This window comes from Carlito syrichta, unplaced genomic scaffold (assembly GCF_000164805.1).
Source record: "Carlito syrichta isolate Samal-C Ts95f unplaced genomic scaffold, Tarsius_syrichta-2.0.1 Scaffold316368, whole genome shotgun sequence".
NCBI lineage: Eukaryota > Metazoa > Chordata > Mammalia > Primates > Tarsiidae > Carlito > Carlito syrichta.
Window position 1 is genome coordinate 724,521 of NW_007260464.1, and position 14,731 is coordinate 739,251.

General features: G+C 41.2%; 1 protein-coding gene across 1 annotated transcript in view; it reads right to left on the bottom strand.

Moving 5' to 3' along the window:
* The window catches only part of HHLA1 (HERV-H LTR-associating 1), a 41,090-nt gene that overhangs the window by 6,194 nt on the left and 20,165 nt on the right, over positions 1-14,731 (bottom strand). Inside the window, exons 10-14 of the mRNA XM_008074205.1 lie at positions 11,604-11,834; positions 9,424-9,669; positions 6,141-6,209; positions 5,778-5,852; positions 794-947 (exon numbers count right to left, since the gene is read on the bottom strand). Of these exons, the coding sequence (XP_008072396.1) occupies positions 794-947; positions 5,778-5,852; positions 6,141-6,209; positions 9,424-9,669; positions 11,604-11,834 (775 nt within the window). The remainder of the gene's footprint in view (positions 1-793; positions 948-5,777; positions 5,853-6,140; positions 6,210-9,423; positions 9,670-11,603; positions 11,835-14,731) is intronic.

The following is a 14,731-nucleotide window of genomic DNA, read 5'->3' on the forward strand; positions in this document are numbered from 1 at the left end:
TAAATGGCTGACAGATTGGTTCCCAGATCATTGGAGCAGGGATATTCATCTACATTATTTGGTTCTGGGTTCACAGTTGAGAATATACTCCAGAAGAAAGAATAGTATGTCAACATTGCCGGAAGAAAAAAGAATGTCCGTACCTAAATCTCTTAATATAAAGCAAGGTCTGCCTTCTAATTTTGTTTTGACAACAATCTCATTTGACTGATGTATGATTGCTAGACATTTATGAAAGAACTAGAATTTAGACAGACACATCCTCTGATTATTCTTTTCTAGCAAATTTTGCCAGGCTGAGAGCATTGGAGTTCAAGGACCACGCAGAGTCCTCTGTAGTAATTCGACTTGACATGACACAACTCAGTTCAATGGAACACAATTCAACACAGCTTAACTCATGTCAGCTCAACTCAATGCAGCACAACTCAACATAGCTCAACTCACATCAACTCAATGCAACTCAATTCCTCTCATATTCACTCAACACAACTTAACTCATTTCAACACAACTCAGCTCAGTTCAGCTCAACTCAACTCCAAATAAACTCAGTTATACATATTGTGTCAGGCCTTTCCCTTGGTTCTGGGTACCCAGATATGAATGTGGTTCCATGTACCTATCAAGGGTGTGGCTCTCTACTTAAGGGATTCACTGAAAGTCCTTTCTTGAGGTACCCCATGTCATCTATCTGTGATTTAATGCTTGCCTACCTTGTGGCCTGCAAAAAGCCGCACAGAAAACGAAAATTATAAATATTGGATGTGAAAAGCAACAACTGGGTCAGATTACCTCACAGCCCCCGTCCTGGGATTCCTCTGGCTCATGCAGAGGCATTGCTGGAAAAAACGGCACAGCTCCATCAAGCACGGGTTGAGTTTCTGGATAGCCAGGGTGAGAGGAGCAACTTCCATGGCCCCTTCTTTGAGGAGTGGGTGAGGACATCCTAGAGGATGCAATCCCAGACAAGTCAAATTAGTGAGAGTTTAACAAACATCTTCCCTTTGCCAACCCCTGCGCCAGATGAATAAATCTTATCCTGATCTCAGATTCCTCTGAGACAGACAGGTAAACAAGTGTTGATTCACCATTAGCCAATAGAGCTACTGTGAGAGTTTCAAGAGATAGGTAGAGAGAAGGTGGGGATCAAGTTCCTGGAGAAAATCAGAGACAGCTTCACTGAGGAGCAAATATTAAACAGTGATCTAAAATGATGAACAGAAACACATCAAGTGGAGGGCACTTCTGGTGTAAGGGGCAGAGTGTTCAATGACTCAAAACATGTGGGGGGATGACTTGTTGAGGGGAAAATGGAGAATAATTTGAGTTGAGAAGGCATGAGGTATGTGAGTGTGTTCGTGTGTGTGTGTGTGAATTTGCTTGTGTGTGTGAAAACCTATTTGTGTATGTGTTAACATGTGTGTGTATGTGCGTGTGTGTGTGTGTGTGTGTGTGTGTGTGTGTGTGTGTGTGTGTGTGTATGCGTGCAGGTGGAAAGATGAGACCAGCATGCTGGGTTACTGGAGAACCAGGCTCTTAGTTTGAAAGTTTTCTATCTTCACAAGTTGAAGATTAATTCTGTTTCAGTGAGCCAGATTTTCATTAAAGTTTAATTTGTAGTATTTAGGAGAAAAAAAGGTAAATGATACAAGAAGAAGATAATAGATTTTTTTAAAATATTTTTTATTTTAAAGATATAGTGTACAATTCAGGATTAGGTATACAAATGGGCATTATACAGGTAAAATTCGGGCCTCCCTTTGGTCCCCACTTTGCCTGATTTGAGATCAGGCATCCTTACTGATGTTGCGTCCCACAGCCTATCCCCACCCCAGCAGTATCCTGCTACTGCCAATCCCTTGCTTATAGTATTATGGTAAATGTTCAGGGTCTGCTTATGAGTGAGAACATGTGGTACTCAGTTCTTTGTTTCTATGATAGATCACTGAGTACGATTGACTCTAAATCCATCCAAGTTGCTGTGAAGTCCATGCTTGTCTTTCTTTATGGCTGCATAATATTCCATTGTGTATATGTACCACATTTTTAAAATCCAGTCCAGTTTCGATGGGCAGCAAGGTTGTTTCCATGTTTTTACTATTGTGAATAGTGCTGCAATAAACATGCATGTGATAATAGGTTTTTAAAAATTCTATCTACTTTGGCTCTTCTGAGATTGGCTATACCTGTGTTTCTTTATATGAGAAATAAAGAGAACCTACCCTGTCATACAGCGTGACTGAGAGGATTATATGAAATAATTTACACAAAGCACATTGCAAAATTCCTGCCATGAAATGAACAATAAATAATAGCTCTTATTCTTACTAATTTATTTATTAAAAAGTTATTCAGTATCCACTACATGCCAGGCACTGATGACACTAGAATTACAACAGTGAATAAGAAGGAAAAGAGTGCTCTTCTCATACAGATTACCTTCTGGAGACTGGAAGATTATATTACAATATTACTAATAATTTTCCAATAAAGATTCATAATTAATATCAAGAAAAATGGTCTAGAACCTGAAAATAAGTAAAAAGGAATACTGGGTATCTTTTTAGTGGAGTTTTGATTACTGTTTGGCAGACTCTTTGGGGATCATCTGGGTAAATAGGGGTGTGCACCATGAATTGATTTTTATTGAATGGGTGATTTTACAACCCTGAAGGGGTAGAGGTTAACTGAGAACAATATAAATGATTATTGTCTGAGAGCAATGCAAGTGATTTCTGTCCGTGGCAAGATAAGTGAATTTTGTCTGATTGAAGTGTAATGAATTTTTGTCCAGTTAAAAAAAAAAGAGTTTATTGCTGCAAGATATTAGTTAGCAAATTTATTTTAGAATTCCCTTGACTGGCTACATAAATCCTTGGTTCTCAAATTCTCCGCTGAACCAGTCTTTATATCTTTCTGATTTCCTCATCAATTAGTGAATTGAATAACATCTTTGACACATTGACGTGTTCATTTAATATTTTTATGAGTCATGCTGTTGCATTTTTGAAAATAGCAATTTAGCAGTAATATATGTATTGAAGTGGATTGAAGTAGCATGTTAGGAAGATTTTTTTTTAAGTAGAAAGAAAATATTTTATCTTGAATCAACTAGAACATTAAATCTCTCAGAACACTGATAAATTTCCATCAATGTGACATGACTTTTTCGCTAAATTTCCTTGAGCACCTGCTATGTGTCTGGCCCTTTCCTAAGTTCTTTGCATACCTTATTTCATTTAATCTCTATACAATCTTCTGGGAGTAGATATCCAAAGTATATAGACTAGGGTACTGAGGGTCTGAGTGATTCTGCAGTGGCATCAGTCACACAGAAAGGAGTGACTGTGGCACGAGCTGACTCAAATCTGTGCTCATAGCCACCACATTTCATGACCTGAACACAGGTGCCATTCCTAAGGCTTAATTTCCATGCCCCCTTTCCCCTGCCCCACCTCATCCATGCTTCTTTAATTCAGGCAATGACACTCAGGAAATCCATTCAGTTGCCCAGACTTGGACATGATTTTTTCTTTCTTCCCATGCTCACTCCATCATCATCGCATCTTGGTTCCGTCACCTAAATATCACCCAAGTCTCCCTATCCACACTGTCACCTCCCGATTCCAGCTGCTGGCACCGCTGACTGTCATTAGCACAGCAGTCTCCTCACCAGTTTCCTTGCTCCAAGTCTCCTCTCTCAATCTCCACTCTGCAGTCAGAGATAGCTTTCTGCAACACAAAGCTGATTGTGTCACCCTCACTCGCCTCAGAAGAGGTTCGCAATCCTTGACATGCGACAAGGTCCTCGTGATCTCATTCTTGCCAACCTTTAGCCTCATTTCACACTACTCTCAACTTTGGCACCAGAATTCCAGCCACACAGGATGTTCTAAGCCTCTGAGAAACATTAATCCTTTTGTGCCGAAGTGTCCTTGTTTAAGCCATACTTCTACTCAGAAGGCATGTTTAGCGACAACCTCGCTCAACTCGTTCAGATGCCACTTTCTCAATCAATCAACTCTTAGATTATCTCCCTCCTCCCATTCCCCAGTTAAAAGCAACCTCTTCCTTTCTGGATGCACATAGCATTTACTGCTTTTTCTCTTAATAATATTTCCACTTTCTTCCTTAAATTGCAGCGTTTTTTGCACATGGAGACCATCTTGGGAGAGGTACTGCAAAGAGGGGTAATGATTAGCACAAGCTTTAGAATTAGATCTGAGCTCAAAACTTAGTCTCCTTTCATCTGTATAACTCACCAGAATTGCTTAATGAAGATTACATTACCTACCAAGAAGAATTTAGCTTCACTGTAGGAGCTTAATGAATATTTAGTAAATGAATAAATAAAATGTCATAGGTTTTGTGGCATGCTTTTGTGTGTGTGTACAGATGAGCAGAATAACTTACTGGAAGATGCCAGAATCCCTTTATTTAGTAATTATATTTCTCATTACATATACAGATAGATGACAGATAGTTAGATAGATAGATGTCTAGAGAGATTACACAGACATAATGGAGATAACTAGATAGAAAGATAGATGATAGATAGAGGAAGGATAGGTAGATGGAATGAATGGATAGATGGATGAATAGACAGATATGATAAATATCTTATTAAGTAGGTAAGTAGATATATAGCTAGATGGGTGGGTGGATGAGTAAATGGAGAGATAGATATGATAAATTCTTATTAGAGAGATGTATAAATAGAATAGATAGAAATAACTAGTTACATAGATATAACTAGATATAAATGGATATAGATACAGATATAGATATAGTTAACTTGTTTTCTAAAACTCAGTCTGACAACTGTCCCCACCTGCACCCCCAGTTTGTTTCTTTAGAACTCCTGGGAAAAAGGGATATAATTTCCTTTGGTAGCATAATCACATCTTTGTGTCAGAAAGGCCCATTCAGCATTCACTGCAGGTTGATAGTGGGGCTGAGACAGATTTGAGGTGATTTGAAAGAGAATACAGGGCAGTCACCAGCTGTTTAATAATGCCCTGTTGACATATGAGTGGATGGTCCTGGAGCTAGTCTATAAAGGCAGCCAGGAGTAGGAGGAGTCTGGGAACTTTACCAACTTTGAAGGACTCACTTCTTGTCAGCTTCTTATGGAAACTGGCTCAACAGAAAAGAGGAGAGTGAGACTGAAAAGCTTGGAAAATGTAGCAAAAACCACAGAAACTCAAGTCCTCTGTCAGGAGTTTTGAAAACCCAGGTACAGGCCCAGGAAATGATTTGTCTCTAGATTCATGAAACTGAAGTGTGCAGGGATGGAAAGGGGTGGGTGTCCTTTAACACAGAATGGGGTGCATTTTGGAATTGGCTTTTATTTCTTCCTCTCTCTTTGCTAACAATTCTGCTCATTATAAGAGAAACCTCCATTTGCAAAGTGCCCAGCACACTGCTGAATAGACATTCACTCAATAGACCTCGACTGAATTAAGTTCTAGAGAGCTCTATAGTTACAAACCTCATCTACACACATTATCTTACTTAGTACAAAACCCTGTGGGAAAGAAAAAAATAACAGGCATTTTAATGGCCACAATAATTGTGGTTATTCTTGCTTTACAACTGAGGGAACCAAATCCTGGAAGCTGAGTGTCAGAGGCCACCTCATCAGTAAACAGTTGAACTGAGATCTGATCTCAGCAGCCTGACTTTAAATGTATCAAACACACCTCTCTTTATTCTACTACACAACATCGGTCACAATAAACACAAGCAATAGAAGTGACTGGATGTGGGTACTCACTCGAAACTTGGTGGGGTCTTGGGATCAGTGCTGGTTCTTCTCTGGGAGTGAATGGCCACTCTGCAGGAAGATCACCTGCAAAGGGCAAGAAGGACCTTCCAAAAGTTAAAATGAAATGACTTTGGGCGATATACACAGTCAAAGAATCATAACATCTTAAGCATAAAGCATCCTCAAAATCTATAGGGAAATGGTAGCCAAGAAAGGGGGAGTGATTTATCCAAGCTCCCACAGCAATTTGGCAGCACAGCAAGGCTCATAAACCATTCTCCTGACTCTGGCACCCCATCCCACCGTGATCCTGAACCTAAGCAATGTTTTCCTTATGGTGTTGAATTCCTCTTTCCAGCAGTGCCTTCTTACCTGTCTGTGGGTCTTTGGGGGCTGGTGCCTTGGTTGGACTCTGAGTCTGTGTGCCAGTGGTGAATGCTCCTGGGATGAGATGAGAGAAGGTGAGCCTGCATCTCTTCTAGGGGGACCTAATCGGGAGAAGAGGCCCTGTGCCACCAGTCCTTCCCTATCCAACTGATGTTGGTTAAGGCAGGTGCCAGGCAGGGTGGTGAGAGAGCAGAGCTGAGTAAGAAATAGAACCCATGGAGGTGCTCCTGTCCACTGTGAAGAGCAAGTGGACAAGTCCCATCAGTAACTGTAGTACAGCATGATGGGTGCCGTTAGTGAAATATCTGTAACACCTATAATAGCCTGTAATAGCTTGCTTGGCATAGGTAATGTCATTTTGTTAAAAATCCTCCATCTTAGCTGCTTGTTTAGCCAGATGTAGTCCCTCCAACGTGAGACTGTTGTAACTTTCTCATGATCACAGACCTACATCTTTGTTCCCCCGGAGCTTTAGAAAACTCCTTAGTCAAAAATTCAGTGCAATTGTCCAAAGGATTGTTCTTTGCAAAGTCCCCACTGCCACATCCTCATGTTTTATTCCCTTTTGTTTTTGGTTCGTTATTCTCCTACCCCATGCTATGTAGCCCACTTGTGGTTTTTGCCTTTATAAACTCTTTGCCTGCTTCACTCAGGGTCGAGAGATCTTTCTGGCACTAGCCCCTGTCAACCACCAGCTATTAAAGGATTCATAATTTGGCCCTCTGCACATTGGAGACTGTTTTCTTGCAATCCGACCATAACATTAGAAACCAGCTAATATTGGTAAGAGATGATGACAGGGTGTGGAAAGTGATGGTGTTGAATGGGAAATGTCCAACACGGGTGCTCCTGGACAAAGAGAAAATGCTTTGCTTTTCAATCATCTGAGTCTCCACGTACACATCAACTCCATCCCACCCCCAATAAATTGCCTGTCAGTTTCATGATAGTGCATAGTCTCAGGTCAACGATTCTTTTTATCATGTTTGTTAAACCTGAGTGTAAGGGCCACTTGAGGACTTTATCCTTGCTGTAAAGATTCCAGCCTCTGACAAAATCATCAATGCAGCCTTCTTCTAGGGGAAGAGGGAAAGAGAAACTCAAGCTGGCAATTTCCCGTGTGTGGATAAGTGGAAAGAAAGGAGTGAAACTGAGGGGCAGCCTGAACATGGAGGATGGACACCCATTCAGCCCGGGCAGGTAAGATCTACTCTAAAACAAGTCACACGCAGATAGTGAGGATAACGGGACTTCCAGGCAGAGCAAAGCACATATGCAAAGACCAAGAGACATGAGCAGGAAACTGCTCACTATGGCTGGAGTCCAGAGGATGAAGGTGGAGGGGTGAGGTGAGACTGAGTATCAGTCAGGGCAAGAGCGTAGGCTCAATCCCACACAGTTGTAACACTGCTCGTTACTTGTTCTGCTCCTCTGCTAGGACTGTGAGTGTTGCAGTGTCCAATTCAACATGGCTTCTGCTCCTGTGGACAGCTGCCTTAGTGCTAGAGATAAGCACCTGATACATTTACACACAATGGCGATGGGCAGAAGGGGTTAGTTTTTTAGGTTGGATCAGCATCTTCTCTGGATTTCCCTTCAGACATTGGGCTGTAAGCTCCCAGCACTGATGCTTGCTGCCCAGATGAGTTTCTATGTTGTTCTGGAAGTTGAGCAACCTTAGCCATACCCAAATACAGAGTTCACTTGTTCTCAGAGTCTCAGAGGGTTAGTGACCTAGGGTAAAAGCAGACGCATGCTCTTCACTGGAGGGAGTCCTGCTGGTCATCACCCTTCCCAAAGTGTGTCTCCTGCAGCTGGCAGCAATGCCAAGTTATGAGGAGTTGTCATCGACTGAGTGCTTTCAAGATACTGTGTGCTGAGCCAAATGCCTTATAGACGCTGTCTAATTTAGTCATCACAGCAACCCTGAAAGCTCCATGACTCAGAGGAGTCAAAGAAATTACCTAAGGAAACAGAGTAAGTGGTTGGGTCAAGATTTTAACCCAACTATGTCTGAAATAGAGATCAAAGCTTCATAGTCTTGGGGATGTGTTGGTTACTGTTGTACAGCTGGCCAAGACAAAGCAAAATCACCTTAACTTTTCCTACACATAGTGTCTCATCTGAGGTATTTTTTATAGTTAAAGTTATCAAAATGGCATATCCAAACCTGTTTGTGCAATTGAGATTTTGAGCCGGAAGTAAAGACGTTGCATTTGTGTTTGTTAAAATTCATTTACTCTTCTCCTGTTATTCCTTAAGCAATTCAGTAACTTCACAAACTCTTACTGGATGTTCACTGTTTCACAGAAACTTGAAGTTAAAGACATAAGCCCTTAAGGAGAACACAGCCCAGAGGGGAAGAAAGTCAAGTCTGTGTATACTAGCAGAACAGCGATGAAGAGTGTTGCTATCTGTTGACCTCCATGGACTTGGTAAGCATGGAAGAGGGACTTCTGGCCAGATTTCAGGTATCAGAGGAAGTGATTTTTAAAAAGAATAAAGCTTTTGTCTGATTATAAGTAGAAAATATAAAAATTTCATGAAGCTGGAGCAAAGAAAATTAAAATCAGTATGACTCTATTTCCCGGTTATAGTCTGGGAACTATAAGGTTAGATATATGGTTAATGTGTTGTGAATTTCTTTCCAGTCTTATTTTGCTTTGCTTTCTCTTGTTTATATATTTATTATATACACACATGCATGTACACACACAAATACATACACACACACACAAAATTGGAATCACCCTCTCCAATTTTTCTCTTGCTTTTTAGAGCTCAGGCTTTTCTCATTACCTGATTATACACTACTGTATATGTAATATTTGTAAAAGTAACTAGGGCATGTTATGTAACATTGTATATACATAATGTATATCTAATTAATGGAATTATATTAATACATATTAATACCAGGCCTTGAAGGCAACTGAACTGTCTTGAGTGAACAATGTCTACTTCTAGGGGTCACTTGTTTAATGGACATGAAACAGGAAAAAGGAGAAGAAACTAGGGAGTAGGTTTGCATAAGAGAAGAAAAGGGAGAGTCCCATCAAATAGGAGCTTTCATTCATTCAAAGTTGGGAAGAAAGGGTTAGGGTAAAGGAAAGAAGGAAAGAGTTTGCTTTATGAGCATTCATCATGTTGCTTATGTCTTAAGACTTTTCCACATGTGTTATATTTTACAAATTTACATAGGCTTTTAAATCAGACAATACTAAATTTGATTTAAAAGGGCAGGATAGAAGTGAGCATCCTGTCTTACCAGAGGTTGGGCTGATCTGAGATGGGCTGCCAGGCGTGGCCATTATCCCAGCAGGCAGTCCCAAAAGGCTGATGGTGTTCATGGCTTCCTTGGTCCCTGGAGATATTGGTGTGGAGGAATGAGTTTCCCAGGGAGGCCCTCCAGGTTTTTTCTCATCACTGGTCTGAGTCCAGGGCACAAATGATGTGGAAGCCCATGTCTGCATATTGGCTGTCACCCATGGAGTTCTGGTCACTCTCTTGGTAGCTGCATGTTCAAAGCAACAGTAGCAGGACACTGACATGCTTGACTACTTTGATTCAGATATAAAACTGCCAAGACTTTGAAGTGTTATCAAAGGGCGATTGCAAAGCATGGTGTAATATAGATCATCTAAGAGCTTAAACTTTACCCTGAACTGAGTAAATGGACCAAACTAAACTTTGTTTTCTTAAGCACCAATTTAAAAAGCAAACAAACAAACAAACAAACAAAACCCTCCAAATCTTTTGGATCCCCAATCAGCTAAAGTATGGAGGTCAGTGGACTGTCTGTCAAATTTAAGAAATAGATTTCTAATCATGTGACAGAATGGACAAATTATTGGGTTTGAGTTGAGGAGACCTGAAAGCGTCATTTCTATCCCTGCCTCCTGAAAACTGTGCACTTCAGGGCAAATGACTTAACTCTTTTTAGCTTTATTATTAAAATGGAGATATTAATAATAACATCTGCCCTACAACATCACAGAACTGCTATTAGTTAAGACAAATCTTCCCTACTGGCCTTTTAAAAAATTATTAAATGTCCTCACTGTTTCATTCCCATGGTAGAATTAAAACAATTTTTTTCCAAGTGTTACAAAAACTAATTCTATTGGAGGATTTTAAATCTATAAGTTAAGTTGGAAACAGTTGCCATCTTTAATATATTCATATTTCTTATCTAGGACCTGGTATGGCCCTTCATTTATTTAAATATTCTTCCATTACTCGCATTCAAGTTTTATAGTTTTTTAAAATAGAAAACTAGTGCTTCTCCTTTTAGAGTTAGAGGCAAGTATTTTATGATTTTTCTTGCCACCAACAAAAACATCTTTTTTGTGTGTGTCACAGTGGAAAGTTTTATGATTTGTATAATTTCATGTTATTGTATTAATATTTTATAGTGAATCTAAAGATTTTCTATTTAATGAAGTTGATTCCTTCTTCTTTCCACCATCCAATTGTCCTTGTTTTCTTGCCTCCCTGATTTCTATCAATTTTTGTCTCCCTGGGGAAGGAAACCTGTGTCTCCCATGATGCTGGGGCAGGAGCCCTTCTCTGGGCTCTCTACACACATAGTCCTTGTAAGCCAAATCATAACTATTGGCTTATTTGCCTGTGTCTCCCACTCTGCTCTGGGAGCTCAGAAAGGAAAGGAAACATTTCTACAACTGAGTTTTTAACAGCTGATCTGGTGTCTGGTAGCAAAGATATGTTTTGATGAGTGAGTCAGTGAATGAATAAACAAATCCTGATGGCTGGTCCATTGTTGGAACCCATTGAGATAAATATTGACTCAATGAAAGAGTTGCCTCGATTTCATATTATTTCCAAATAGAAAAAATAGGACAAGCATGCCTTCTGTGTCTTCAGTGGACACTGTTGATTATGTGCTCAAGATGCTGGGGAGGGAGGAGCCTCCTTGGAAAGCCTTTGGGGACAGCTTTTCTCACTAGTTTCAAGTCATTAACACATTCTTGGTATCATTTTCCAGCCAGCTACAGGTTGACCTCACCATGCCGCAAACTGTTGACTTCATGTTACCATTTTGTGTGAATTTTGGGAGAGATATTGCTATATGCTTTGTTGAAATAAAATATATTATGCCACGGTGTACTACAGGCAAGATATTAGCATTGAGGAAGACCAGGTATAGGGAACTCGGTAGCATTCATGCAACTTCTTGTGAATCTTAAACTATTTCCAAATAAAAAGTTATAAAAGTACATGTTAGAAGTACATTGTGCCAATGATATTTGCTGCCTTTGCTTGAACTAGTGGAGTCCATATTAGCTCATCTAGATCTCATATTTAAGGTCAACTGAAGGGCAGCTTCAGGTGGTAAAGGATAGATAAGAGGAAGGACTTTATTTATATGAGCCTAGAGGACAGGAGGAAGACACAGCAAAGGAGAACAAAGGTGAGGAATCATCTTACCTGAGGCTAGCAGGGTGTGAGAGGCACTGCTCCATGTGGCTGCTGTCCTGGTGGGAAACTCAGCATGCCTGCCTGTTTTCGGGGTCTCCTCTCCTTCTGAAGGAGCAGTTATCTCTATCCAGGAAGAGGTTCTCAGGGCAGATGCCCAGCCTGGGAGGCTTGTACTTGGTGGTGTTGGCTGACTTTTGGTTGTGGGCTTGGAAGTCCTGGTAGCTTCCTTGGTAGCTGCACCTTCAGGGAGATGGTCAACAGTAACTTAATTATGCTTAACAGTTTGGAAGCAAAAAATTGTTGAACCACTGAAAGGTTACTGGGCAGCAAAAGTATAGAATGCAGAGATTCCAACCTTACTCCAAACAGCACCAAGGAAACCAAAGAACTGTCTCACTTTGAATGACATATTAAGTGTACATATCAGTCTCCAAAAAAACTGTGTGATGAAACACAGTGAACACAATGAAAAGTTGCCAGGTCTAATGGTAGGAATTTGTCATGTTTTCTGATCCATTCTTAACCCCAGTCAGAGCTCTTCTCCTGCCTCTAGCCCTCTGCTACTCCATGGCCCTGGTATGTGTCCATGGAAGAGGGATTAGACTCCTTCCATGTGCCTTGTGGGTATAACTAGAGACCAGAGGTGGAATTTGGGGGAATCAGAGACTTCCAGACAGAAATTTCTTGAAAATGGGTCCCCACAGAGATAGCAGGAAGGCATAATTCAGAGAGAAATCCACCCAGTGCTTTGGTTGCTTCATGAAGAAAAGAAGGAGGATACTCAGAGTTGATTTTGCCTTATAGCTTTTCTAGGGAAGGTTTAAATGGTGACAAGCATGTGGATATGAGGATGACAGGCTTCCACTAGCTCATAGGGTCCCTTTCTCCAGACGGACAAAGACTGGCCTGCAGCCTGGTAGGTGGAGTCTGTGTTGGACTTCGGACCCTATATCCCCCTTTGGTGGGCAACTGTGTGTAGGGCTCAAGCTATGCAATTGCAGGAGGTGGCCCTGAAGTCTCAGTTTTTTTCTCCAGACTTACTTTGGAGCCCATAACACCCCACATGCCTCACCAGTCTGAGTCTTGACCCCAGACCAATCCAACACGGAGCTAAGTACATCCCAGCCAAACCACCACTCAGTCAGGTGACTGGCTTTCAGGTAAATCAGCCTTAGTGTCAGTCTGAAAATATATTCTCCTTTTCTATGCTTTTGTCCTTACTGAAGATGCATGGCGGGGGGAATCTAATTGAGATGGGGGTGGTAAGGTCGTGAAAGACTCTCCAAGTAAGAGAGATTGATCCAATCCTTAGATCTACACAAATTGAGTTTCCTTCTATAGCATAGCCAAGAAATTCCCTACAATAAATAGTAGACCACTGAAATGGAATTGAAGATTCACTGTGATCTTCACTCCACTCCAAGAGACACTGATGAAGAGCCTACTGTGTGTAAGGTACTCTGTGAGGCATTTAGGGAATGGCAGGTTGTGGAGTTGAAGGAGACACTATCTCCTCCCTCCAGTACCATCAATGAAGAGATACAACATGGAGTAACACAAAAGTCCAACACAAGTGCTGGTTGTGGGACCATAGGAGACAAAGACTGATTTTGGTTGGGGGATCCTTAGGAAGCAGTGTGTGAGCTGGCAATGGACAGGCAAATGGGGTTCTGAAATACAGAACAGTAGAGAAGGTGTTCCTGGTGGAGACAACAGCATGGACAAGGATATGCTGAAGGGCATGAAGATGTGTGCCTTCTGTGAGGAGGGCAGGATTTCAATGTTCAGGATTTACAGAAAAAGGGAGCAGGAGATGAGGGTGTATACTCCTGGCTAAAGATTTTGGACTCTCTGCTGCTGACTGAGGAACTTTGGGCAAGAGACATAATCCAAGTCATATTTTTTTTTCTCTATACTCACAATTTAACATTGCTTTATTATTGGTGTCTTCTTAGGGTGGCCACTCTCTACCAGAAATATGTAGAAGTGCTCAGCCTCCCTGTCCCCCACCTCTAGGCTCCAATGCCCTCAGGGATCAATTCAAGAGTCTAGTCTCTATTCTCAGGGAAACTCCTTTAATCAAGATGTTGAACTTTCTAGGGGACTAATTGACTTGAGTTGTACAACAGAACAGTCAGAGGAAGGAACTTTTACTCATATTTGTGAAAGCAAAGAAAGCAATGGACGGCATTAAGACAGTTGTCATCAAGGAATCTTGAGATGCTTCCTCCAGAAAATGTAATGCAAGATAGTGGAAAGCGGATGCAGCATGGCTAAGTCATATTTTAAGACTATCACTCTTATGGAACAGGATGGATATTTCTGAGAAATAAGAGAGTGTGTTAATGGGGACTTGTTCAGAGGCTGTTACAGTCCAAAGGTAGGTGATGAGGACTTGAGATAATTTCGATGAGGTTATCTCAGAGGATCAACCAGATTCCAGAAAACATCCAACTAGAAATGCCAGTTAAGTGTAGTGGAGAAAGAGGACTTCAAGGTGGGCTCAAATATGCCATCTGGTAACAGGGAAATGACAGGAAGCTCTGCAGGGGTGTGTGTGTGTGTGTGTGTGTGTGTGTGTGTGTGTGTGTGTGTGTGTGTGTGTGTGTGTAGGGGGTAGTACAGAGAATGGTTGGGTAGGGGCTGAGTACTATAGAGTGGTCATATCTCCAGAATAGGGTTAAAAATTCAAATATCTATAAAAGCCAAGTAATTAATACAAGAAAAATGTGCAAGACAATAAAGGTCAGAAAGAAATGTGGAAAACTGGAAAACGGTGTCTCTCCTTATGAGAGAATGGGGACAGTAGCTGATCAGCTCCAGTTTCTTATTGGCATGGGTTGGGAAGGGGGAGGGATCCAGGGTTGTCAGATATTTTGCAAAAAAAAAAAAGAAGCAGAAATTGTTTCCTTTTTAAGTAGCAAAATCCACTGATTTTTTTTTTTGAGTTGGAGTCTTACTCCATCGCCCAGGCTGGAGTGCAGTGTCACGCTCACAGCCACCGCAGCCTCGACCTGCTGGGCTTAGGCAATCCTTCCACCTCAGCCTTCCAAGTAGCTGGAACTACAGATGCATGCCACCACATCTGGCTAGTTTTTGTGATTTATTGTAGTGATGAGGTCTCACCATTGCCCAGG